General features: G+C 40.9%; 1 protein-coding gene across 2 annotated transcripts; it reads right to left on the reverse strand.

Annotated features, from left to right (window-relative positions):
* Positions 1 to 636: 636 nt before the first annotated feature.
* Positions 637 to 22,065, reverse strand: atp1a3b (ATPase Na+/K+ transporting subunit alpha 3b). Of its 2 annotated transcripts, none has more exons than XM_077721287.1 (22): positions 21,600 to 22,065; positions 9,664 to 9,747; positions 8,820 to 8,879; positions 8,139 to 8,342; positions 7,936 to 8,049; positions 7,714 to 7,848; positions 7,525 to 7,642; positions 6,557 to 6,825; positions 6,284 to 6,482; positions 5,379 to 5,623; positions 5,108 to 5,300; positions 4,744 to 4,919; positions 4,524 to 4,660; positions 4,299 to 4,449; positions 3,824 to 3,992; positions 3,598 to 3,752; positions 3,411 to 3,534; positions 3,183 to 3,328; positions 2,591 to 2,721; positions 2,409 to 2,510; positions 2,185 to 2,276; positions 637 to 1,760 (listed from the first exon to the last, which is right to left on the reverse strand). In XM_077721287.1, exons 1-22 carry the CDS (start codon positions 21,603 to 21,605, stop codon positions 1,732 to 1,734), a joined length of 3,039 nt encoding a protein of 1,012 aa, XP_077577413.1. In that variant the 5' UTR covers positions 21,606 to 22,065; the 3' UTR covers positions 637 to 1,731. The 2 variants fall into 2 exon arrangements, with proteins under 2 accessions (XP_077577413.1, XP_077577412.1); XM_077721286.1 differs by having other exon boundaries at positions 9,664 to 9,786.
* Positions 22,066 to 23,881: the final 1,816 nt, after the last annotated feature.

The raw sequence follows: 23,881 nt of genomic DNA on the forward strand, positions 1-23,881 counted from the left end.
ATGGTGATGACCTTGAAGCCCCGCCCATCCTGCCTCTCACTGGCAAACACACCGTCTTATTCACTGCGGCAAAGGCAAGCGATCGATATTCTATTAAAATGGAGTGTTTGGAGGTGTGTGTGTGTGCGTGTTTTTGTGTGGTGGGGGGGTTGCACTGCGGTGAGACGTGGCGCTGGGGGTGGGGTATTGTTCAGATTTTTTTCCATTGGAAATGGAAGAAAATAAACAGGTAATATTTGCCTGACATTTTCATCCAGTTATCGCAATATTGGGAAGATGATTTGAAATATGAATGTTTTGAGTTACAAGCGTCGTCAAGGTTCCACTGCATATTAACTCCATATTAAAAACTATTTGACTGTTTCCTAAAAAATATATATTTTTAAATCTATATATAGTATCATCTCATTTTCTTAAACGCTTTATCCTCATTAGAATCGTGGGGGGTGCTGGAGCCTATCCCAGCTGTCTCCAGGCCACAGGCCCAGGGAGAACATGCAAAGTCAACACAGATGGACATGACCTGGATTTGAACCCAGGACCCCAGAGCTATAGTAGTATGTTTACATTATTAATTTCATTATCTATTGAGGATCAATTTTCTGTAAATGAGCCAAGAAGGAGGCACAGTCAAAATGAGGTTGTATTAAATGTTTCTACATGTTTTATTGGTGTTGTGTTCATTGATTTGACACACATTTTTAATTGTACTTTGTTTTGTATTCTTTTCAATTCCTCTTGAACATCAACTTTGAAGCAACCAGCCTGAGACGCATACACGCACACACACTTGGACCAAGGCGTCATCCTCATCTTCATCCTCACACACCTACATGAGCGGCATCCATTTTGAAACGGAACGGGCCAAAAGAACCACAAAAAAATGGGTTGTTTTCTAATTTTTTTTTCCTATCTTTTTTTTCTTCCAACAATTCCATCTTTTATTGTAATGGGTGCCATTTTTAAATTCGGTATAGAATTATATAGATTTCCTAGAGCACACAGAAAGATTGTTAATGGAAGGGGAGAGGGGGTACACAGTGTACACAAACAAGAGACAAAAACAGGGGAGGGGGGACCAGAGGGGGGTGCGGGATGCCTTGGTTTGCCCCCCACCCCTCCGTTAAAAAAAATAATAAAATAAAATAAAGCAAAAAGCAAATATCAGTGAATCAGTCCCCCCCCTTACCTGACACGTTTAAGAGAATAAACAACAACAACACTGTGGCGCAGATGGTAGTCAGTGAGTGTGATGGCTATTTGTGTGTGCGAGAACTAGGATTCGGGGGGGGGGGGGGGGTGGGCGGGGTTTGAGTTTTACGAGGGCGGCGGGTCATTGGGACGCGAGGGTGGCCCTTTTTCAGCCGAGTCGGCTCCTTGGAATCTACATAACATAATATGCAGCTGCCGTTTGGTAGATATTATTATTAATATTATTATATTGGTTTATGTACACAGCAGTGAAAGAACACATGCAAAGACTATCATATGGGCAGGGGTGGGGGGCGGTGAGGAAGGGGGGGCAAGAGTGGATGTAGAAAGTCGTAAAGGTGCTTTTGCTGTTTTGAATCTTTGGGGCAGTTGGGATGAAAATTGCTTCAAAGCGTTTCGTTTTTTTTTTTTTTGTCTGGAAAGGAAGAAGGGAAGGAGAAGAGGGGAGGGGAGGCAAGATGAGATAGGGAAGGGGAGGGGTTGGAGCGGAGGGTGATGAGCAACAAGATGCTCCGACGATCAATAATAGGTCTCCCTCTCCACCCAACCTGCACGAAAGGAAAAGTGTTTTGTTGTTAGTTTGACCATAACATGAAGGTATATATATATATAAAAGCACAATAATTTAAAGCAAATATGACTGGATGCAAAATGATATGTAAAACTAGCAGTAAAAATTAAAAAAAAGCATAATAGTTTAAAGCAAAGAAAATAGGATGCAAAATGATATGTAAAACTAGCAGTAAAAATTAAGAGGTTAAAAGAGTGACTTTAACCAACAAAACAAGTGTGTTTTCAATAATAAAATCAATCAAAATTAAATATCACAAAGTATTGTTTGAAAGCAAAATGATTGAATAAAAACTATGCATAAAAAATGATCAATTATTGTTTAAAAAAAATTACATTAATGCAAAATACTACAAAGTTTCATTTTAGGAGCATATTAACAATGAGTAAAATGCAAAATACCTCCAGGGTTCCGGCGGATGAGAAGCTTTCGAATTTCATCATAAACAAAGATGAGGAAACTGTAAGGGAAGGCGCAGAACCACCAGGAAGGTCTGCACACACACACACACACACACACACAAACACACACAGGTTTAACATCCAAGTGGCAAAGTATGATGTGATATTGCTTCCACATGAACATGATTCTCAAGTTTTATAGAAAAAATTGAAAAGTGTCTTACTTGAGGGGATACATCCTGAGGGCCACGTCCATACCAGGGCAATATGACAGGAAGGCAGCCAGGGCAGTCTCCTCAAACAGGCCAAAGATCAAGATCTTGTTCCTGCAGGGAAGAAATAAAAGGGATTTAGAGAACTATGCCTCCTACCCTGCCGCAGTGAGGGGGCGTTGGTGGCTACTTACTTCATTCCCTGCTGGAACACGGAGTTACGTCTGGTCTTGCAAATGATGACGTCGGCCCACTGCACCACCACAATGCTGACGAAGAAGGCTGTGTGGCATGTGAACTCCACGATCTTCCTCTGCTCATATGTCTGAATGGGAAATCAGTCAAAAAACACAAAATAAATGTTAACAAAAAAGAAAAAAATACTTTTTGTATTTTGACTGACATTGATTTTTTGGGGAAGATGGTTTTCATGTTCACTGTATTTTCATTCTTTCATTTTCCAAGTGGTTATCATCACAAGGGGCGCACTGGAGCCTATCCCAGTCAACTATTGCCAATCACATGGCACAAGGAGGCTGACAACCATTCATGGTCACACTCCTGTCTAGGAGCAATTTATAGTGTTCATCCAGCTTATCGTGCATGATTTTGGGATGTAGCATGAAACTGAACTTTCATTATTAACATTGTAATATTTTGCACATTTTCCTGTGTAATTTAGCCGAATTTTTCACTTTATGGGATACATTTCGACCAATGTTTATGTACTAGTCTTAAAATCTGTGTCTTTTTAACTGATGTTTTGATCTATTATCATTGCTGTACCCATTGTTGTCCATAAGCATCCTCCAAGTCATTGCAGGAGCGGTCGTCCCAATCCAAGCGAATGCCCACGAGGCGACTGGGCAGGAAACCGTTTTCAGCCAAGATGACAAAGTAGGAGAAGAAACCACCCAGGGCCTGGATCATACCTGAGCAAATCACAAAGCAGACAAAGCACTCAGCTTCCCTCCTTTACGCAAATGGGAGTGTCCCAAAATCCACCCCACCCACCGATTTGTCCATAGGCAATGCTGATGAGACGCTCGTTCACCAGCTTGTCCCTGAATGGGTTCCTGGGCTGACGCTTCATGATGTCGCTCTCAGCCGCTTCGTAGGCCAGGGAGATAGCGGGTACCTGCATTGACATTAGCAGTTGTTGCATTCACACTCATCAATGGAAGCCAATGTGGACGCTTACCATGTCTGTTCCCAGGTCAATGCAGAGGATGGTGATGGTGCCCAATGGCAGGGGAATATTGACGATGATGAAGAGGAGGAAGGGGGTGATTTCTGGAATGTTACTTGTCAGTGTGTAGGCGATGGACTTTTTCAGGTTATCAAAAATCAGACGGCCTGAAAGGGAAAAAAAAATCAATGAGTATGTCCAACAAAAAATGACAGGGGGCGTATTAGTCCAATCCTACCTTCTTCAACTCCGGTGACGATAGAGGCAAAGTTGTCATCCAGCAAGATCATGTCAGCGGCTTGCTTAGATACATCGGAACCTGAGATTCCCATGGCCACGCCGATGTCAGCCTTCTTCAAGGCGGGGGAGTCATTCACACCGTCGCCAGTCACAGCAACGATAGCACCCTGAGGGAGCAACCACAAAGGAGAGAATGTCTTCGACGGTTCACTGTCGCTACCTGCTGTCGAGCTCTGGTACTGCTTATAGCTCTTCAATTAAATGGGGATGTTTGTGCCCACCAAAACTCACTCACTGCATTGCGTTTTGTCAACTACTTTATCTCAGTAACTCTAATTTAGGACTGAAATAATAGACATTTCCATCAAATTCATTTTTTTAAATGTACTTGGCTTAACCTGCCCATCTATCTAGAGGGAAAACGGAAATACTGAGAAACATCTTAAGAACTGGTTGTATAATTAAGTGTATACCTGTCTCTGGCAGCCCTCTACAATGATCAGTTTCTGCTGAGGGGAGGTTCGAGCAAAGACAATCTCAGTGTGATTCCTCAAAATATCATCCATCTGATCCTGGGAGAGTTCCTTCAAGTCGGTGCCATGGATAACGCAAGCCTTGGCATCCCTAAAAAAATACAAGCCCTGTTAGGGGTCCCTCAAATACTGCAGAAAAAGTGAGGTTATTTACAAGGTGCTTACCTGGGGTTGACTTGGCTGACAGGAATGTTGAGACGAGCTGCGATGTCCTCCACTGTCTCATTACCCTCGGAGATGATGCCCACTCCCTTGGCGATGGCTTTGGCAGTGATTGGATGATCTCCAGTGACCATAATAACCTGAAAAGGCAAGAAAGAGACACTTTCAAGCATCATGTGTGAACAATAAGGAGGACAATGATTACATCGGAGTGGGAGCAAACCTTGATACCGGCGGATCGGCACTTGCCCACTGCGTCGGGCACAGCGGCACGGGGTGGGTCAATCATGGACATGAGTCCCACAAAGCAGAGGTTGTCTGTCTGGAAGTTGACGTCATCGGTGTCAAAGGCAAAGCCTTTTGGGTACTGGTCCTCTGGCAGCATCAAGTGGCAAAAACCTGGAGGATGTTGAGAATGTACAAACTGTAAATCCATATTCCTTAAAGATGAACCTGAAAATAATTAATGCAAACGTCCAATCTTCTCTGAAAATAAACAGGTTTTTCATTGACAACAAATTAACTCAAAGTCAAGAAACACATCAACTACCTTCCTTTAAAGATTCTTTCCCATTGTAAATTCTTACCCAAGACTCTTTCTCCCAGTCCTCCCAGTTCCATGTAGGCGTTTTGGAAGGCCTCCTTCATTTCTTCATCCATAGGCTGTTCTTTGCCCTGGAGCATGATAGTGGCGCAACGATCTAGGATCCTCTCGGGGGCTCCCTTCATCACCAGCAAGTAACGGTTGTCATTAGGGTCCTCGGTCTCGTGCACAGAGAGCTAAAAAAAGGCAGTGGAGGTTAAGATGAGAAATACACTTTGAATTATGAAACTATGACATCTTTAGTGGTGACTTACTTGGTATTTGTTGGTGGAATTAAAGGGGATCTCAGCCACTTTCTTGTTCCTGTCACGCATGGCCCTGACTGAACCGCATGAAAGCTCGATACATTTAAGCAGGGCTGATTCGGAGGCGTCTCCCGCCACATCGCGCTTGAGGATGGCAATCGAATCCTGTCCCGCTTTGAACTGGGCACGGTTGCAAAGAGAGGCCACGCGAGCCAGAGCCTGCCACGTCACAGAGCTCTTGTCAAATGAGGCACCTAAAGAAAGAGAAACGAAGCGTTATTACAATTGGCTACCTCTTCAGGGATATTCAGTGAGATGATGGTTTAAGTGAGGTTTAGAATCCATATTGGTTCTTTCAATTTGCTTTTATTTCAACTGTACAAAGGGCCTTATATGTGCTGAAGTTGTCTAGTGACCAACCTATAGGCTGTTTTAGTCGCAACCCTGACACAAAATGAATGAATGGATGATATGTATTTTAACTGTAACTAATATTAAATTGAACAAAACTGAGGCAAAGCACCAAAAGAGCGCAATTGGAAAAAGATTCATATTTTTTAAGAAAGTAAACTAAAATTAAAAACAGGCCCTCGTCTGCACAGCCTCTGACAAATGCTAACATGTGGCACCTGGTCAGTAGGGGGCGCCACGACATATATGGTCACATTTTTTCTATTAATTTTATCATTTTCCAGTGCCTTTGATGGCAATAATAATCCAATTCGTTTGAACTGGGAGGCCTGTAAGGAACCAATCAAATGGCCGTCAATATGTGAAGGTTGTCATGTGCTCTAGCTCCTTTTTAGTTGGGGCGTTATTCTATCTCTATCTTTGTGTTTTGTATATATTTTAGTTTGTAATTCGAGGGCCACAGATGTCTATTTGCATTCATGGCCACATTTGACCTTACTCACCAGACTGATCCTCAGTGGTGTCAGCCTCATGGATCTGGTTGTCGAACCACATGTGGGCCACGGTCATCCTGTTCTGGGTTAGGGTGCCTGTCTTGTCAGAGCAGATGGTGGAAGTAGAGCCCAGTGTTTCGACGGCCTCCAAGTTCTTCACAAGGCAGTTCTTCTTTGCCATACGCTTGGCGGTCAGGGTCAGACACACCTGCAAGTACAGAGTGTTATTATTGTCTCTTATGTTTAAAAATGAAGGATTAATGCAGACTGAATTCCACTCACAGTGACAGTGGCCAACAGGCCTTCGGGTACGTTAGCCACGATGATACCAATAAGGAAAATGACGGCCTCCAGCCAGCTGTAGCCCAGGATGATGGCGAGGATGAAGAATGTGACGCCCAGAAAGACAGCAACACCGGTGATAATGTGGATGAAGTGCTCAATCTCTTTGGCGATGGGGGTCTTGCCAGTCTCCAGGCCAGATGTCAGGGTAGCGATACGTCCCATAACCGTGCGGTCTCCGGTGCAGATGACAATGCCACGTGCTGTGCCTGGTTAAGACATAGGGTTTCGAATCAGAAGTTGGTTCAAGTAGTAGTAGTAGTAGTAGATGGTTAAAGTAAATATAACTGCATTTATTCATGAAAGATGAGCAGCGCTAGTGTTGAATGATCTTAGAAATAGGATAGTTGTGATATTTCAGGCTGATAACACAAATTTGATTTGAATGACGATTTTTCTTCCCCAAAGTAAGCTTCAGAGCAAAATTCATATTCACATACTATGTAACATGGAATTACATTCTCATCAAAACACTGACTAATAATGCAAAGACACCTAAGTTCTGTATGCAATCCTTTTTGGGTAAAAAAAAATGCAGTAATGGTATATATATACATATGTACCCAAAAGTTAGCCTTTTTTTTCTCAAATATGGCTGTTTATTGTACCTAATTCAAAAGTAACAGATTGGGTGATCTGTCCAAAAAATAAATAAAGTATATATTTTTGATATGGTTTATTTGTGATTCTTTTAAAGTTTTTTTTTCCATATTTAGGTTTAATGTTTTCTCTTAACATATTTGTTGTACAATGGCGCTCACTATTGTGTATTCACATTAATCAAACAGGTAAAACCCATTTTGAAAATTGTCAAATAAACCCAAGCAGATACTTTGCACTATTGTACCTTAAAAAAAATGTTGCCAAGTCACATATAGTAACCGGGGCTGACAAGTAGACCAACATACCTTCCACACAATTGGTGGAGAAGAAAGCCACATTTCGAGTCTCCAGGGGGTTGTCATGGGTACAGTCAGGTGACCTGCTCTGAGGCTCTGATTCCCCTGTAAGGGAGGAGTTATCCACCTGTGAAAGAGGTAAAAAACATTAAAACTTAGCTTGGCCTTGTTGACAACATCTACTAAACGTTTCTCTACCTTGCAACCATGTGCTGAGACCACTCGGATATCAGCGGGAATCCTGTCTCCTCCCTTCACTTCAATCAAATCTCCGCCAACCACTTCTTCTGCGTTAATTTGTACCTTCTCACCCTCTCGGATGACCAGCGCTTGCTGTAATAAATATGAACAAAGTTTAGTAAAATAAGCTTGTAAACAAAACAGATAACAAAAACATGAGTTTTGCGACATATTATTTACCTGAGGCACCATGTTCTTGAAAGACTCCATGATTTTAGAGCTCTTAGCCTCTTGGAAATATGAGAAGCAACCGGTGATGACGACGACAGCTGTGAGCACGATACCCAGGTACAACTGTATAAAAGCAAAGAATATAGATGTTAAGATAAGAAGTGATGATGATGATGCTAGCACAAGTAATGGACCAATAATGCGTTACTCACGTTGTCTCCGGCAGGCTCCTCTTCAGTGGCGGCCTGGATAGCGTAAGCCAGGAAGCAGAGGATGGCGCCGGTCCACAGGAGGATGGAAAAGCCGCCAAAGAGTTGGCGACAGAATTTGACCCACTCCGGAGTAGTGGGAGGTGGGGTGAGAGCGTTGGGGCCATCCCTGAGCAAAAACTCTGCTGCCTTGGCATTTGTCAGTCCCTGCAGGGGTTCACAGGCAAAAAAAAGCAAGCAGTTATTTTAGATATTCTTGTTTTTTGTGGATCAACCAGTATCACACCTGCCATAAGCAGGTGCATACTTATATTCCCTGTTTTCATGTAAAACATGCTGTAAAACACAAAAAAACATAAAAGTGGACAGTGCTACTGCCACTGGCTGCCGTGTAAACGGCGCCATCATGGGGAAAGGAGAAAAAAAGGTTTTATTTTATTTACTGCGCGTCATATGATTGCTACTGCGCAGAGAAGACGAGTTTCTGGACAGCTTGTTGATGAGATGATCATTTGATTCCGTTGTAGTAGGGTTGTCCACAACTGTTCTAAATCAGTATGATTCTTTTATAGTGTGATGTCTCATTACTGGCAAAAAATTGCCAAATTTGCTATTTTTATATCTTTTGTTGGACTGAAGGGCTTTGTTGCTATCTAGTAGACACATCTGGAATTTTTTTCTTACCTGGACAATGTCGGTCTGGAATTTCCTGCATACCTCTTCTACGGACATCTTGTGTTCCGTCTGAAAAAATCAAATAAATCAGTAAGAAGACATAATGATAACTTAAATGATTTTAACACAGTTTTGCCTTAGCTAATACTTTGCATGCAAGGAAAACTATCATAATATAGTTCCGATTAACCAAATGGATTTCTTTCGATTGCAACTTTACACTTTCAAGAATCTGTTTGAGATAGAAATAGATTCTAGGCATGCATTTCACCTGATAGACAAAGTGTATCATGGCAGCCAGTTGAATCTGCGATGTGGCATCAAAGTTGTGACCTTCTGACCGCAAGTCTTACCATCAAAGATATGTACCGTATTTTCACGACTATAAGGCGCACTTAAGTCTTAAATTTTCTCCAAAATAGACAGTGCACTTTATAATACAGTGCGCCTTATATATGGAAAAAACAGAAAATAGAAAATGAAAAACCACCACTGTCGGATTACAAAAAAATCCAAAACATCAACAATGGCTGGCTCTAGAGGTGACTGTGTAGTGAGTGCTTCATACCTGGAAGTCAATAGCAATTACCGTATTTTCACAACTATAAGGCGCACTCAAAAGTCTTAAATTTTCTCCAAAATAGACAGTGCGCCTTATATATGGAAAAAAAATGTCATTCATTGAGGGTGCCTTATAGTCTTGAAAATACGTTGTTTTGTTTATCCTGTTTCTGATTTAGATGATTTCTTTCCCCTAAATGAGTCCATCTTGGACATGACAGACTCTATTTGTCTCTAAGAAAGGCATATGTAAACGCATTTATAGTAATGGAGTTGAGTTGTTTTTACTTACAATCGGCACTTCCTTCTTCAGGTCGTCCATGTCCTTGGTCCCCGTCGCCGCCTTCTTCTTCTTGGGGGATCGGTCGTCTTTGTCCTGTGTGGTGGCAACGCGGTAACTGTCTGATCGGCCATACTATAGACATACACATATGTTTTATACATGCCTTACATCTAAAAGTATACACTTGTCTTGGGGAGTGTGGGATTGGTGTAGGAAGGTGCTATACTAGAGGCATTGATGACATCACCACATTTAAGCTAGAGATGGGCATTATCTTTGTTTCAAAATTATTTTTGATGAATATCTTGAAGCATTTGAGGCAAAATTGAGAAGATTGTGGTATTAGATTTGTCTGTAGAAGCACAACATGAAATTTAAAGGAAGTTGAGCTTCGTTATTCCTCTCAGTGTATATCTAATTTCTCTACATTGTCTTGATTTCAAATTAATTTGATTTGAATGCCCATTTCTAGTATACACAAACCCTTGAGAAGCAGCCTATAGAAGGATGGTAGTCCTATTTAGTGGAATCACACATAGCAACAATCTGGCCAAATTTGAGTATTTTCCATCCATTTAAAACAGATTCATTCAAAGCAATGACTATTTTTTGCTCTTTTATGTGATTTCCTGTGGAAAATAATGTTATTTTCATGTCACAAATAGCAGTACACAGTAGTTTCTAAATAATATAACGCTTTTTACAGCAAATAATTTCTGTTAGTGGTTTCTATACAGTACATTTTGCCTGCCGACTCAATGTGTACCTAGAGAAAACAAAAAGAACAACAACACATGTATATGGTCTCTCTTCTTGGGGATTTTCAGCTAATGGGAGTGGGATTGGAACATATAGTTCACTGATAAGCACTTATATTATGAAAATAAATGTTAATTCAAGAACAATGTTGTTGATTGACTTGTAAAACATTTATGGTACGAAGAAAAAATCTTGTAAAAATATGTTCATACGTATCTTAAAATCTATGTGCACACGTTCAATGCTTTTTAGAACCTGCAATAGAACCTGGCCTCGATCTGACCGTAATATTAGAGACATAATTCTAGGACATTAAACATGTGCTTGAGGTCTGTTTTGTTTGATCACACTATCAATTGTCTGGACTGGACACAACAGAAAAGGCAAACGTGGATCTTTCATCATGGTAAATTACACAGGCAACAAACAAAGGAGTCACAAGTGCACTTTCCGTCGGCTTTGCTGCAGTAACATTTCTTTCATAGCCTTTTTTTCCTTTGCTGAAACAAAGAAATGAGCTGCCTAATATTAAGAGCTATTTTTACATGCTTCACTTTTGCATAAAATCTAATGTCACTGTAAAAGAGGGCTGGGTTTGATTGGATGACCCCCCCCCCCCATTAAAGGAAAGTATCTAATCAACACAGCCAAATCACCTATATTGACTAATCAATGCCTGATAATCTTTGACAGCAACCCCCTTTTGTTTGTGTGAACCGATGACGAGGTTAAGAGTTTGGAATTTGAATCCAGTGGGAATAATCAAAGTTCACTTGTCAACCAAAAACGGGTAAATTGTCAAAATGTCTTTGTGGCTTTTATATATCTCTCCTTTTTGTCTGCATAGTACGGCACTAAATCTACAAAAAAAAAAATCTGAAGAGCTTCTTACTCGTACATGCATAAAAGACCTGACTTTCTGGTTCACTTAACATTTGAAGCATAAAAATTGACAACCATCCCTCAATCCAAACAAGCCAATCCTTTGTCAGAGCTTGCCATGGTAGAGGGAGCGGTTTGACTTATATGCAAAAAACACACACACACACAAAAGGTAAGACGTGTTAGTGTACTGTAATGCAGGTGAACAAACCTCCGCCTATTGCAAGACCAGACAGGCTTTTATAGGTAAGAAAGCTGAAGGTTTCCAGTGGAAAATTACCTGCCAATTTCCACTGTCATTATGATCTATCATCATTTAATTTGCATTTCAAAAGAACATTTTTACATTTCATTAAAAATATAGTAGGTCAATCCCACTTTTTGGCCTAATGTGACATATTCTATTTTTTTTCAATCCGACCAAAGCTTCATTTGTTCCTAAATAAAAAATCTACAGCTTTCAAGGCTGCAATGCAGGTCAACTCATCCAGTATTCAAAAGATAAAAAAAAATATTTTATACAAAACAGAGAGCCACGAAAAGCAATAAAGCAAATTTGAAAAATTACTATTTATGATACGGTTTTGAAAAATGTCAATATCCTCAAATAATGAGTACGTGCACAAAAAATGCTTTACTGTTATTAACCCAGTGGGCAGTTGCGGGATTTTTTGTACAAAAATAACCGAGTATTTTTCAATCTACCCCCTGCTGAGGGTGAAACATTTTCAGCTTGGCCGCACACTGACTACACTGACAGCAATCAATAGTGCTGCTCCCGAACTCAATCCCCTTACTAGACCTAACCGACATAAATTCTACATGGCGTAGCTGAACAGAGCAGAGGTGCTCACAGCTGGAACCGGGTGTAACTTAGTGTTTCAGCAGGTTCCACTGGCAGACAAGATAGATTTGCCAATTTCTCAAAAGGTTTTTAATGATCCGGAAAATCACTCCAATTGTGCTTTTAACCACAGAATGATAAGATGTTCAAAGGCCAATAAAAGACAATTTTGATCTCAGCAATATCTCTAAAGATTTATCGAGGGCAAAAATGATCTGCCAACAGCAATCCGAGATAGTTGGAGGCAGAATAACGGGCAATGTTTATCATTCATTAAAGATAAGCCCGCAAGACTGCAAGATTTGTCAGAAAAATATGTTTTTTCTAGACAACATAACAAATTAGTGAACATCTATCAATACTTGTGATGTCATAATTTTTGCCAAGATTTATACTATGCCTTCTAAGTCACTAATGCGCAGACTGGCTAATGTAATGTAAAGCGTAAGAAAAGCAATTCCAATTGAGCAGAAATAATAGCTTCACATTATATGCCCATAAATGGTGCAACATATTGTACTTTTCAATAATATAATTGTATATTCAATTACTGAATTTAACGATGGCATAATATAACGGCGCCCTTGCATTTAAATGTCTCTATTTGTACGATAGTTGCCATATCATATAGCCCAAAATCCATTAATAAAGGTTTTATTTTGAGCAGTTTATTCACAAAAAGCATAACAACAGGTTGTGTTAGAAGTGCCACTGCAGTTGCCTAATAAGGCTCCCTTGAATTGGTATTTGTATCCATCTACAAAGTCATAAGTGTGGCATTGTAGCTGTCGCAACAGTGAGCGGAATGTGAGGCAAGCAGATGACAGACAGGAGCGCACACATGCAATAGGAGACATCAGTGGGAGGTGAGAAGCCGGCCCAGATAAAGAGTGAAACAAAGCAGGTGGCAATGGGGGTGGGTGGTTTGTTACACCCCCAACACTTCTAATTAGATATTGACCACAATCTTTGTCCACTAGCTCTGTATCAGCCTCTGACCTACACTGACCCCACTCCAAATGATTGCTCAACCTCACTTAAGGTGTGTGTGTATGTGTGTGTGTGTGTGCATAGCAGTCAGATAACACAGTATCTATGAAGCGTCATAAGTGCAAGTATGCAAAAGACTTACTTTTGATGCGTCATCCACCACTTTGTATGTGTGAGATTGCCAGATGTGGTTTTAACATTGTATCGAGAATGTGAGTTCTCAGGTATTTGATCATGGTGGAAGCATACCAGTCTTTATCTTGACCAGTGCTTGAATACTAACTGGGACCTCTAGGGTCCTTGAGTGCAGTTATATTGAATATTGAACTATAAGTAATATTAATACTCTTGAGACACAAATCTTGATTTGTCAAATTTTCAGTTTTGTCATTGAGACATCTTGAAATCTCTAGGATCTGGGACACCTCTCTGGTGTGGCGTAATAATGGACAACATTTCCATGACGTCACAGCGACTTCAGGGGGAATTGTTCTCCAAGAGACTACGCCTTGCCAAAAGCACATGGGAAACTAGATGTCGCAACTTATTCCTTTCATTCACTCATGATGACCTCTTGAAAAAGTGAAATGGGCTTCCTACCATCAGGAATCATCAGTGCCAACTGTTAAAGTGGCACTATGAATACATTTTGGGCATTGAGCCACCCCTTTTACTGATCTGTTGGTAGTGGCTTTTTATGATACCTGGCAAAGCCATTTTTTACTGTCATAGTAGAAGAGATAAACATTCAGTCACTATCTGGTTGTGTCAGAAGAGGGGTGTAACGTTTCAACATTAGAAAACTCCCCCACTCCACGGTGTTGAAAGCAATTGCAGTTGTTTGTTGACAATTGTATACTTCACATCAAATGCTATGGCCTACATTATCAAGTTGACAAAAACAAAAATTTAAGGTTTAAGCAAATTGATAAATCAATTTTCTATAGAAGAGAGCTTGGGATATCAGGTCTGTAAGTCTTTTTTATGCATCATAATATAATTTAATGCTGGAAATGCAAGAATGGGAGCAAAATATAAGAATTCACTTGACAAACGGTATTGTCTGACTGAATTCACCGGGATAAAGAGGCTATCTAGCAGCTATCAAAGCAATTAAGCACTCAGTAATTATATGGAAGGTCAATACAAACTAAAACAAGTCTGAAAACGGACCCAATCAATCAACTAACTATTCAATTGGTGCTCCTTTGGTAAAAAAATAAAAAATAAAAAATAAAACCTACCTTAAGTGCAATCATCACTGTAAACTAATCAGCAATAAAAACCAAATATTTTTGGGCAAAAGCTCATAATTTATTACCCTCTGTATTTTTCCAAACATCAAAGAGTGTATCTCCAGCCTCTATGCAAGTCTCTGGAAATTTAATGAGCCTCCATGTTGTGCCAAATAGGAAACAGAGACCATTGGCTGGAATTACAGACGCTCCATCAGAGAAAACAGAGAAAACGGACATGCTAGACACACAAGCCAGACATCAATGGCCAATGGCTCCACACTCTCCTTTGGGTACCTTAAGCAAATTACTCACAAACCACATTACAAGCTGACTTGAAAAACTGGATTGAAATGCCAATAAGTCAATAAGTCAGTGTTGCAGGTCTGTTGTTGGGGGGTTTGCACAGGCTGACATTTTGTGAGTGTAGCCATGGTGACTGATGCAGGGACTACAATAGTTCCCCTAATGTGATGTGGGACAAGTAATAATTGATGCATATGTAAGTGGACACTGTATTCCCTGCTTGAATGCGATTTGTGGGTGAGTGTAAGCAGATGTGAGTCATTTTATAGCATGTATCCTGTGTGGCTACAGTGGCACGCATTGCGGCAAAAAGAGAGATAGCTTCAGAGCCAGAAATGTACAGAGATAGAGAGAAGGAGAGAGAGAGACGGGGAGAAAGTGAAAAAAAGATAAGAAAATCTGATGTGTGGTAAAATGTGGACAAATCCGCTATGAGTTGATCCAGGTTTCATTACATAATGATAATAACTGGGTTCTCACTTTTTACTTTGCTGCATAGCACATTTGAAAAGGGAAATGCACAGAATGCCGTTTTTTTTTTTTTACATCTTTAAAGGGGAAGTGATTATGGACAGAAGAGAGTGGGGTTGGCAAATCTCTTCCTCGTATTGCATTTTATTTTTTTGTGCGGTTTGTTTCGCTTAAATCATATCTACCACAATCAGATACACGCTCTTTTTTATCACATCCATCAATATTAGCAAAGACACTTGCCAATTTTAATTCAAAATTGGTTTGGCTCACTTGCGTTGGGCATTATTTGAATTTGATTGATTTCATTTTATTCTAATTTATTCCTAAAAACAGTGATTTTTATTCACGCGTGTACGCTTGAATAATTTATATAGTATTGTTGGAGGTTCTCTGTTCTGATTTTTACACATCATAAAATTAGTGTCTATCAAAAGACACTTTTAATTAATGTCCACTGGCCAAGACTGGGGAGAAATTATCCATCTGGCTATCTTGTTCGTGTATGCACATGTAGATGCCATTGCACACTTTTAGAAATGTGTGACCTTGCAAGGTTGTTGGGCCATCTGCTGTTCCTTGCAGCAGAATAGAATTCACTCAGGGATGTAGAAGGGGGATCAAAGTGGGGTTAGCGTTTGAGATTAGCGATACACTGGATTAGTTTACTAAATCTTTTGCGTGACTCTTACGCTGGAAAACAACCACCATTTCCAATAGTTACTAGTTTTAAATTGTCAAACTAATTGGTCCAGGGCAATATTTCTTAACCTGTATTGAACGACAAGTGGTTAGTAAAATAGTTGCCTTTGTTTAATTGCATTAAATTAATTGGATTATGCACTTGTTACCTAGCGACAAGACTTTACCAGTCTTGTAAATAAAATAAAAAATGATAAATCTAATCAGTATAATTTCTTCCTTTTACTACTTGTGCAGAACCAAGAGCACACCAATATGTGCATGAATAGATAAATGTATTAATTATGAAAAGTAATCAAGGCATGTTAAAGAAACAGGCAAAAGCATATCTAGCAATTTACCTTTCCTTGTGAGAGTATGTGAAGATTACTCTTGTAAATGTGGTCTTGTTGAACATGGCATTTTGCCATGCTGATGCCATTTTCTAGGTCATACTAACACACACAAATTTGCAGAAGTGCATGAGTTCTTCAGCTTCTGAAAGGTTGCCAAAACTGACAAATGCTATATACCGATTTCCAATCCCCTTAGATTTTTTTGAAAATCAAAACTACACCCAGTGGCAATGAAGAAACAAGTCACATTTGTTTGTTTAGGGTGTCACTGTGTGATTACCCCATACGAACATTACTCAAGATCGTCAATACCTATCATAAGATCCATGCACCACTATGTCATTAATAGAAATAGAAATCAGCACACTGGTAAAAGTCAATCAAACTAGGAAATTATTACAGAATACTATGTATTAGGAACACTGCCAAGCCAGGTGTCAGCCCAACGAATGGAGCAGTGGTTGTCATAACTCACAAATCTCCGCGCATCACTAAAAGCAATGGAAATAAAATCATAAATATTCATTCGTTTTCCACTCTGCTTATCCTCCAGGGTTGCTGGAGCCTATCCCAACTGATTTTCAGGAAAAAATCTAACTACACTCTAGTCTAGACTATTGGCCAGTCAGTCACCGTGCACAGAGACAGACAGCCATTTGCACCCACAATCACGCTACGTGAATCGATTCCACGGTTGCCCGCACTGTATAGGTGAGTGAACCATTACACCATAGACAGCCATATAAATATAAAGTGTAGATAAAGTATATCACAGTGGATCAGCATTAACATTTTTATAGTTGAGTATAATGATTCCTACAGTTGTCGAGTTAGATAGAATTTAAAAAGCTAATAAAAGACCAATCTTTTACTATAAACACCATAAAAGCATTCATGGGCAAATTAGAAACTATGTTCACCATACCAAATTACCATTAACATTTCCATGTACAATTAAAGTTCACTAGGGATGTGATAAACGGTCTATACTTTTTTTAAATACAGCGCTACTTGGTTGCATGGAAACTACTCCAGTTGTCCAATTCCTGTGCAGAAATCGTATAAATTCCTAATAAGAAAGGCATTCTACAAAACTTGGTTAAATGGTATGGCTTCTGGTCACACCCTTTGTTCAAACACATTCAAGCATTTAGCCAACAAAAAAAAAATCTCCCAGACAACACCTCGAATCAGTCACGTCTTTGTTGTGAGGCAACGTAAATTCGCTGCCATGTTCTGAAGGTAGCTGCTGTGACCATACGTCATGTTAAAGTAAAGCTCTACAAAGACAAACATGACGGCGCTGACCTTTACATTTTAATTTGACTTGGAAAGCTAACGCAAGACTTTTTGCTAACTGTCCTTCACTAGAGGACAATGCCTTTGGAACAGTGATAATTATTGATCAGAGATCCTTGAGAGGCTCGATAGAGACAACGGTGGCTGGATTTTAACTGACCACCAGGCCACAAGCACTAGATTTAGTCTCAGTGACTCTTATGATTCCAGAAAGGGCCACAGTGGGTGGAGGTTTTCATTCCGGGCTACAAGAGGAAACCTTTCCAACAATCTGGTATCTTAAAACTACAATCATGTGCTTCTTGTTTTAACATAAACCTCAGTGGTTAAACTATTTGTGTTGGATCGGTTGGAAGAAAAACCTAAACCCCCACAAGCCCCCGAGAACCCGTTTGCCCACCCCTGATCTAAATAGACCTTACATCTGATTACAATGACAAATGCTTGTAATCTAATACAAGGATTAACGATAGTTTGACCGTTCGGTTTAACAGTAGGTCAATACTGGCTGAAAAATGGAGTACACAAAAGATTGGTCAACAACTAATCGTTAAAGCCAAGTTGTTTGGTTGTTTTAGATATACTATATTCAATTTTATTTGTTTTGCGTTATTTTTGATAATAATCTTTATAGCAAATATCTGATAGCCTCGTTTGTTGTTGAGTAATTTGAGTTCACTCACACAATCTTGATCTCATATCTGAAATTTTTGCTCTCATGTCAAAGCAATTACTCACGTTAACATCAAGATCCTAAATATACATTTGTGAGTTCCAATTGACAACTGTCCTTTGCAATCAATTGCTATTTTCTATTATTATCTGGTTAATCGCAATTTGTAATAGAACACGATGTTCTAATCTACAGAGATGTTGCCAGCGTAAGATATTCTATTATTTAGTATGTACTCGTTCACCTCTGATTTTGCCTGACAGTCCAGAATGTAGCTCACGTGTCCACAAATTTTTGTTGCGTGTTCAAATTGATCACTCTCATTGCAACAGCTGCTCTTGTGTGTGGGTGTAATTAGGAGTACAGGGTGCCATAGAAAACAATGATTCTGAATAGAACACACTGCTTTCTGACAAAATGACTGTATTTACTTGTCATTTTAAGACACTAGCTGTTGCTTACATGTAGATTCACTACAGTCACTCTTATCATTCCCCCAAAAATTGGTAGCGAAGAAATGTTAATGACGCAGATGGCTTGGATCATGCCAAGTGAAAACTATCTAAAATTACTAATTATATAGCAAATTGATGTAAGAATTGCCTAAATTATTTGCAATATGAGAACACTGCTAAACATTGTCATTCTTAAGAAACATATCTATATCGTCACAATTATTTTGCATTACATTTTACGAATGTAATACATTTCATAAAATATGTTTGACCCATTAGTCATAATGAAAGAAAGATTTAATCTATAATTCCAAATTATCCACTTGATCTTGATAATGTTATTTTAAATTTAACTTAAACGAAACAATTATTGCATTACTGCAGATTGCTCCCCGTCCCCAAATTGGAAGTATATAGTTAGGCAATTGAATTTCTTTATTTTATTTTAAACACAAGAATCTAAATGTTTTAAGATTTTGCTCCATCAGAAGCTCGGTTTTCAACCTTACAAGAGAAGTAAGGAATCATTAACTAACTGCTAACGTTGACTGTTAATGTCAGAGCTATTCTGAGCTCCACTGGATTATAACATTAGCTGCAAACGCCATACAACGACTCGACTGGACTGCGATGTTCACAAAGAGAAACCTGCAAAAAATGTATATTTTATGGTAAGCGTGCTTCTGTTGATTTTTTTTACTTCCGATTTGGCACACACACCTCACCCGGTATTCCGCTGACTGTTTTGATATATGCGAAAAACGTTGGTATCTGCTATAAATTGCGCAATGTCGGCTTCGTGGGGGTAGGGTGTCTATCTTAAGTTATAATGAATTAGCCTATAGGTTAGTCCAGTGCGGCAGGTACGGTACGTACAGCACTCTGCACCAAAGCAAGGGCTGGGCCTCTGCAGCATGCACCAGTCTCTTAAACGAGCACCCACTTCCATTGCCACACACAAGCATAAGCTTCGTTGTAGTAGACAGTGGAGGGGGGCTTCACACACATCAGCGGCCATTATGACCTTCTGATAAAAGCTGCATTACCACCATTTCCCCGTTGATCACTCCATTCCCAAATTTTCACCTCATCCAGAGACCACACCCTATGAAGATCATCCACATGATTTTCTACCCTACCCCATCTGCCTTCCCTGATTACGTGTCCCCCACAATGCACTGCGGGGAGGGAACAAGAGCCACTGAAACAGGAGCCCGACGACAGTCATTATCCAGTAACAGGATATACAGCCAACCAGCCCCTCCCCTCCCTCTTTCTCGTATAAATCCATTTCGCCACACCTGCAGTTGTGTCCTTCCTCTCTCTCCATCCACCCACCCCACCGTCCTCTTCTAGCATCCATGTCAGGGATGTGAAGGTGAAAAGCACTCCCAGCATGCACTGGTGCAAAAAAAAAAAAAAGAGGCTGAATCCCGACCACCCCCCTCCCTCTGGTTTTCTGGACACGTGCTTATTAGGCGAATGCTCCATCGCACATCTCGAGCGTCGGCCTATCGTGGTTCTGCGCTGGGAATTTCCACGGGAGAAGCCCCGCCCCTGCTTTGACGCAGCATGCACGTTGCATGCGATGTGCCCCCTGCGGCCTTGGGGAAAGGACAGCTGGCGCACCACATTCGCTATGATGCGCCGACGACATAAAACCGCACCGTGCGATGAATGCAAATTCATCCTATTTCAAATGTCCATCATTTCATCCCTGCTGCATCTAGCTTTGCACGACCATAACCCCAGAGGCAGCGTTTTTTTTAAACGTCAAAGCCTTCTTTTTGACGCAGCGGCCTGTCACCTCCCTCTGCAGGGACACTGCAACGTGGAAAATGGGGGACCCCGTCGGCTGCCTACTGTCACTGCAATGACGCCGGTTCCTTTCCAGTGTGCAGCGTCACACCACTGCACTGCATCCCAAATTGATGCAGTGGTGTATATACACACTCGCACGTACACACACATTGCGCAACAACCCTGCATTTCAGTGCATTGCCGGATGATATATTTTTCGTCTATGGTGCATTTCTCCGCAAACACACATGAATTTAAAAAGGGGCATCTTTTTTTTCATCCTTACTATGTGTAGGGAGAGGTGGGGGGTAAAAGTATTCACTCCTGGCGATTAGTGCGTCTCCGTTATGTCACAAATTAAAGGGGAAATAAGCTGGTGAGGCGCTTATTCCCAGTAACCGCATTATGACGCATGGGTCATCGAGGGTGCCGGACGGGGGATGAGACTATGTGGGGGCATGACTCGGGGCTCACTACCAAGTGAGATGGGGTGGGGGGTGGTTTGGGGTGCGATAAAAAAAAGGTGGGGGTTGGAAGATGGAGGTCATGGCGATGAACTTCTCATGTACATTAATAGTCCTTCAATCACGTTTTAGAAATGAGATGTGAAAGCATGACCGAAACAGGTACTTGCTACCCGCTCGTGCCTTTATAAACCGATTAAGGTCTACTTCAGGAGACTGGCAAGGTTATAGGGAAGCGTGAGGCCTATGATGAGACACATAGAGGACACTGGGCCCTCGTCTTCTGCAGGGACTATGAGCAACAATTTCCATCACTAAAATGGTGGTCGCCCATGGGTGTGTGGATGAGCGAGAGATGTAATCGACGGCAATAATTCAATAGCAAGACAATCCGTCATTTAAATAGACGAGTCTCGAGGCAAAATAGCAATGATAAGGAAATCGAAAACATAAATGTGTCTACAATTGGTTTTGTCGCAGTGTGTCTGGAGGCAGTTCCGCATTACAGTCAATGTCATTCAGTCATGCACGGGATTTCCACGCGGGGAAAAAAATGAAATGACATCATGTCTCTTGTTAAGGTTCCTCCTTTCTTCTTCACGCTCTCCTCCTATGAACCACCGCCTCGTTGCGGTGATGATGGCGGACTACCATCGCATTTCAGGCTGCTTCAGGTGGGCGTTAATGAGGGGTAGAAGGTAGGAAATGCAACGACGAAGCGCAGGCTTACCCCCATGTTGGCGCAGTCACTTTTCTCCTGCTTGCAGGTGATGCACGGCTTGAGAGGTGTTCCCTCTCTGCAGTTGCGACGTTATAACGTCTGGTGGTGGGCGGGTAGCAGGGAGAAGGGGAAATAAAGAGAAAATGGTGGTACGACCAGTCTTGATGCAAAAGGAGGGGGAAATCAAAGGCGATTTAAGGTGAGTGCGTCACCGAAAAGTTATCGATCTCGCAACTGAAGCTAAGCAAAAATGTCTGTGATCACCCCAGCCGCAGTTTGGGTGTATTTTTTTTAAAAGAAAGGTCGCGCTCTCAAGCAGAGCATCACGCGGAGATGTACCACTCGCCAAAAAGACCGGCGTAACTAAGCCACACTACTCCCCCTGTGCCCGGCGCTGGTATCCCTCCGCCCCCCGGTAACAGCCTGCCGCACTACGCCTTCTCCTTGCGCCTGTGAAAGAAGCGCCACTCCGAACGGATGCCTAAAAAAGTCGGCTTGCTGATTACATATGTCCCACCCAACGGCAACGTTTCAGCCAATCAGCGACGTTTTTTAGTCCATCGCTCGTTCTAATCCAATCATGAGGTTGAGCGTCTTCTCCTCCACCACCAATAGGCGTCGAGTATTGTATTCCCGCAGGCTAATTGGAGGCGAGCTTGGCCCCTCCTGCTTTACTGCAGAATTCAGTGGCTAACTGAGCAGCTAGCTTTATGCAGGCTAAGGATTTAACGTTAAAAATGGCAATTGTTGATCATTTTTGTGGTGTCACGTTGCAGTCATTGGACACTATTAGGCATGTCCACGTATACATTACACCATCAACACATATATGATGGATCCACCCCGTGCACTTGTGCAGCATCCTTACTATGCAGAGTCAGCTTTTATTTATGCATTATTCATTGCTGTAGTACAGGGGAGGGGACCCTTTTTCCTACATTATTTTTTATAATCTCATAAATTATCTAAACGAAGTGTTACGGTGCAGCAGTATATTTGAACAGTCAGGTCACAACTCTGGCTTTGGCCTTGGTTATCTCATCTCATTTTCTGAACCGCCCTATGCTCACTAAGGTTGCAGGGGGTGCTGGAGCCTATCCCAGCTGACTTGGGGCGAGAGACAGTGGTTATCCTGAATTGATGGCCAGCCAATCGCAGTGCACAAGGAGATAAACAACCATTCATGCTCACATTCATACCTAGGGCAATTTAGAGTGTGGAATCAGACTACAATGCGTGTCTTTGGGATGTGGGAGGAAATTAGTGTATCCAGAATAAACCCTATTTCACCTTGCATTATTTCCCTCATATCACTTTTGGTGAAAGTATACATTCAAAGGCACTACTCTTCTCCCTGCTTGATTGACAAGGTCACCTCCACACGTGAGCGATTATTATTGTCAGGGTATATATAGCCTTAAAATGACCTTTAAGGAGGGATATGCATTTTATTCACTCATTAAATCAGTTAAAAACTTTTGATAGTATGCACAAGTAGTTCTGTGACATGACCCAATAAAGAATCAGCGTCACAATGCCTTTCTCATCAATATCCCACGTTGAAGCCATCTACAAAAGGACTGACATTTGCATATAGCACATAACACATGTTGGAATTTAGGACCCAAACACAAAGTTAACTTATTTACATTATGCTGTTCTTTTTCAATAGTTTGCAAAAGAGCAATATTTCAATTGACGTAAAAACATAGCAGTTTGATATAAATTGTCCAACGTTTTTTTTTTTTTTTACATGTTATATTGATTTTGTGTGAATCGCATTGACTCCTGAAATATTCCGGAAATGGGACAAGGGCACTCCTGAAATGGGGTCGACAGTGGTTGGCAGCTGAGCTCTGCTGTTTATTTTAATTGGTTGTACGGGTTGTTCGTCATATTAACAGTGGTAAAAAAATGGCTCATTTTCCATATTACAATAAATTTGTCAATGAATGGGGGTATATAGACTTTTTATATCCAGTCTTTAGGCTAAATGAAGATTTACTCAATGACAAAATCCATTAATCACTGAAATGCTTCCATTTCATTTTTCAGTGCGAATAAAGGTAACAGTTTGGGCACACCTCTTTACTTTGTATCTCGCGAGTTGATACATGCAGGCAAAAATGCCCAGAGAAAAAGAATAAATCACACGGATACAACAGAGCGGGCTACGCTCAAGGCCAACCGTCATGGATTGGATGTAAAAAATCATTTTACGTAACCATAGATTCAGCAGAAGGCGACCCTTATTGCAGCAACTGTGAGTCACGTTACCTCCCCGTTGCGTT

The sequence above is a fragment of the Stigmatopora nigra genome, chromosome 7 (assembly GCF_051989575.1).
Source record: "Stigmatopora nigra isolate UIUO_SnigA chromosome 7, RoL_Snig_1.1, whole genome shotgun sequence".
NCBI lineage: Eukaryota > Metazoa > Chordata > Actinopteri > Syngnathiformes > Syngnathidae > Stigmatopora > Stigmatopora nigra.

What these genes read in the sequence shown, in the direction of transcription:
- atp1a3b (XM_077721286.1), bottom strand. An exon ending in TCTCAGCACATGGTTGCAAG is followed by an intron (nt 7,643 to 7,713) that starts GTAGAGAAACGT and finishes CCTCTTTCACAG; the next exon opens with GTGGATAACTCCTCCCTTAC. An exon ending in GCCTGTTGGCCACTGTCACT is followed by an intron (nt 6,483 to 6,556) that starts GTGAGTGGAATT and finishes CTGTACTTGCAG; the next exon opens with GTGTGTCTGACCCTGACCGC.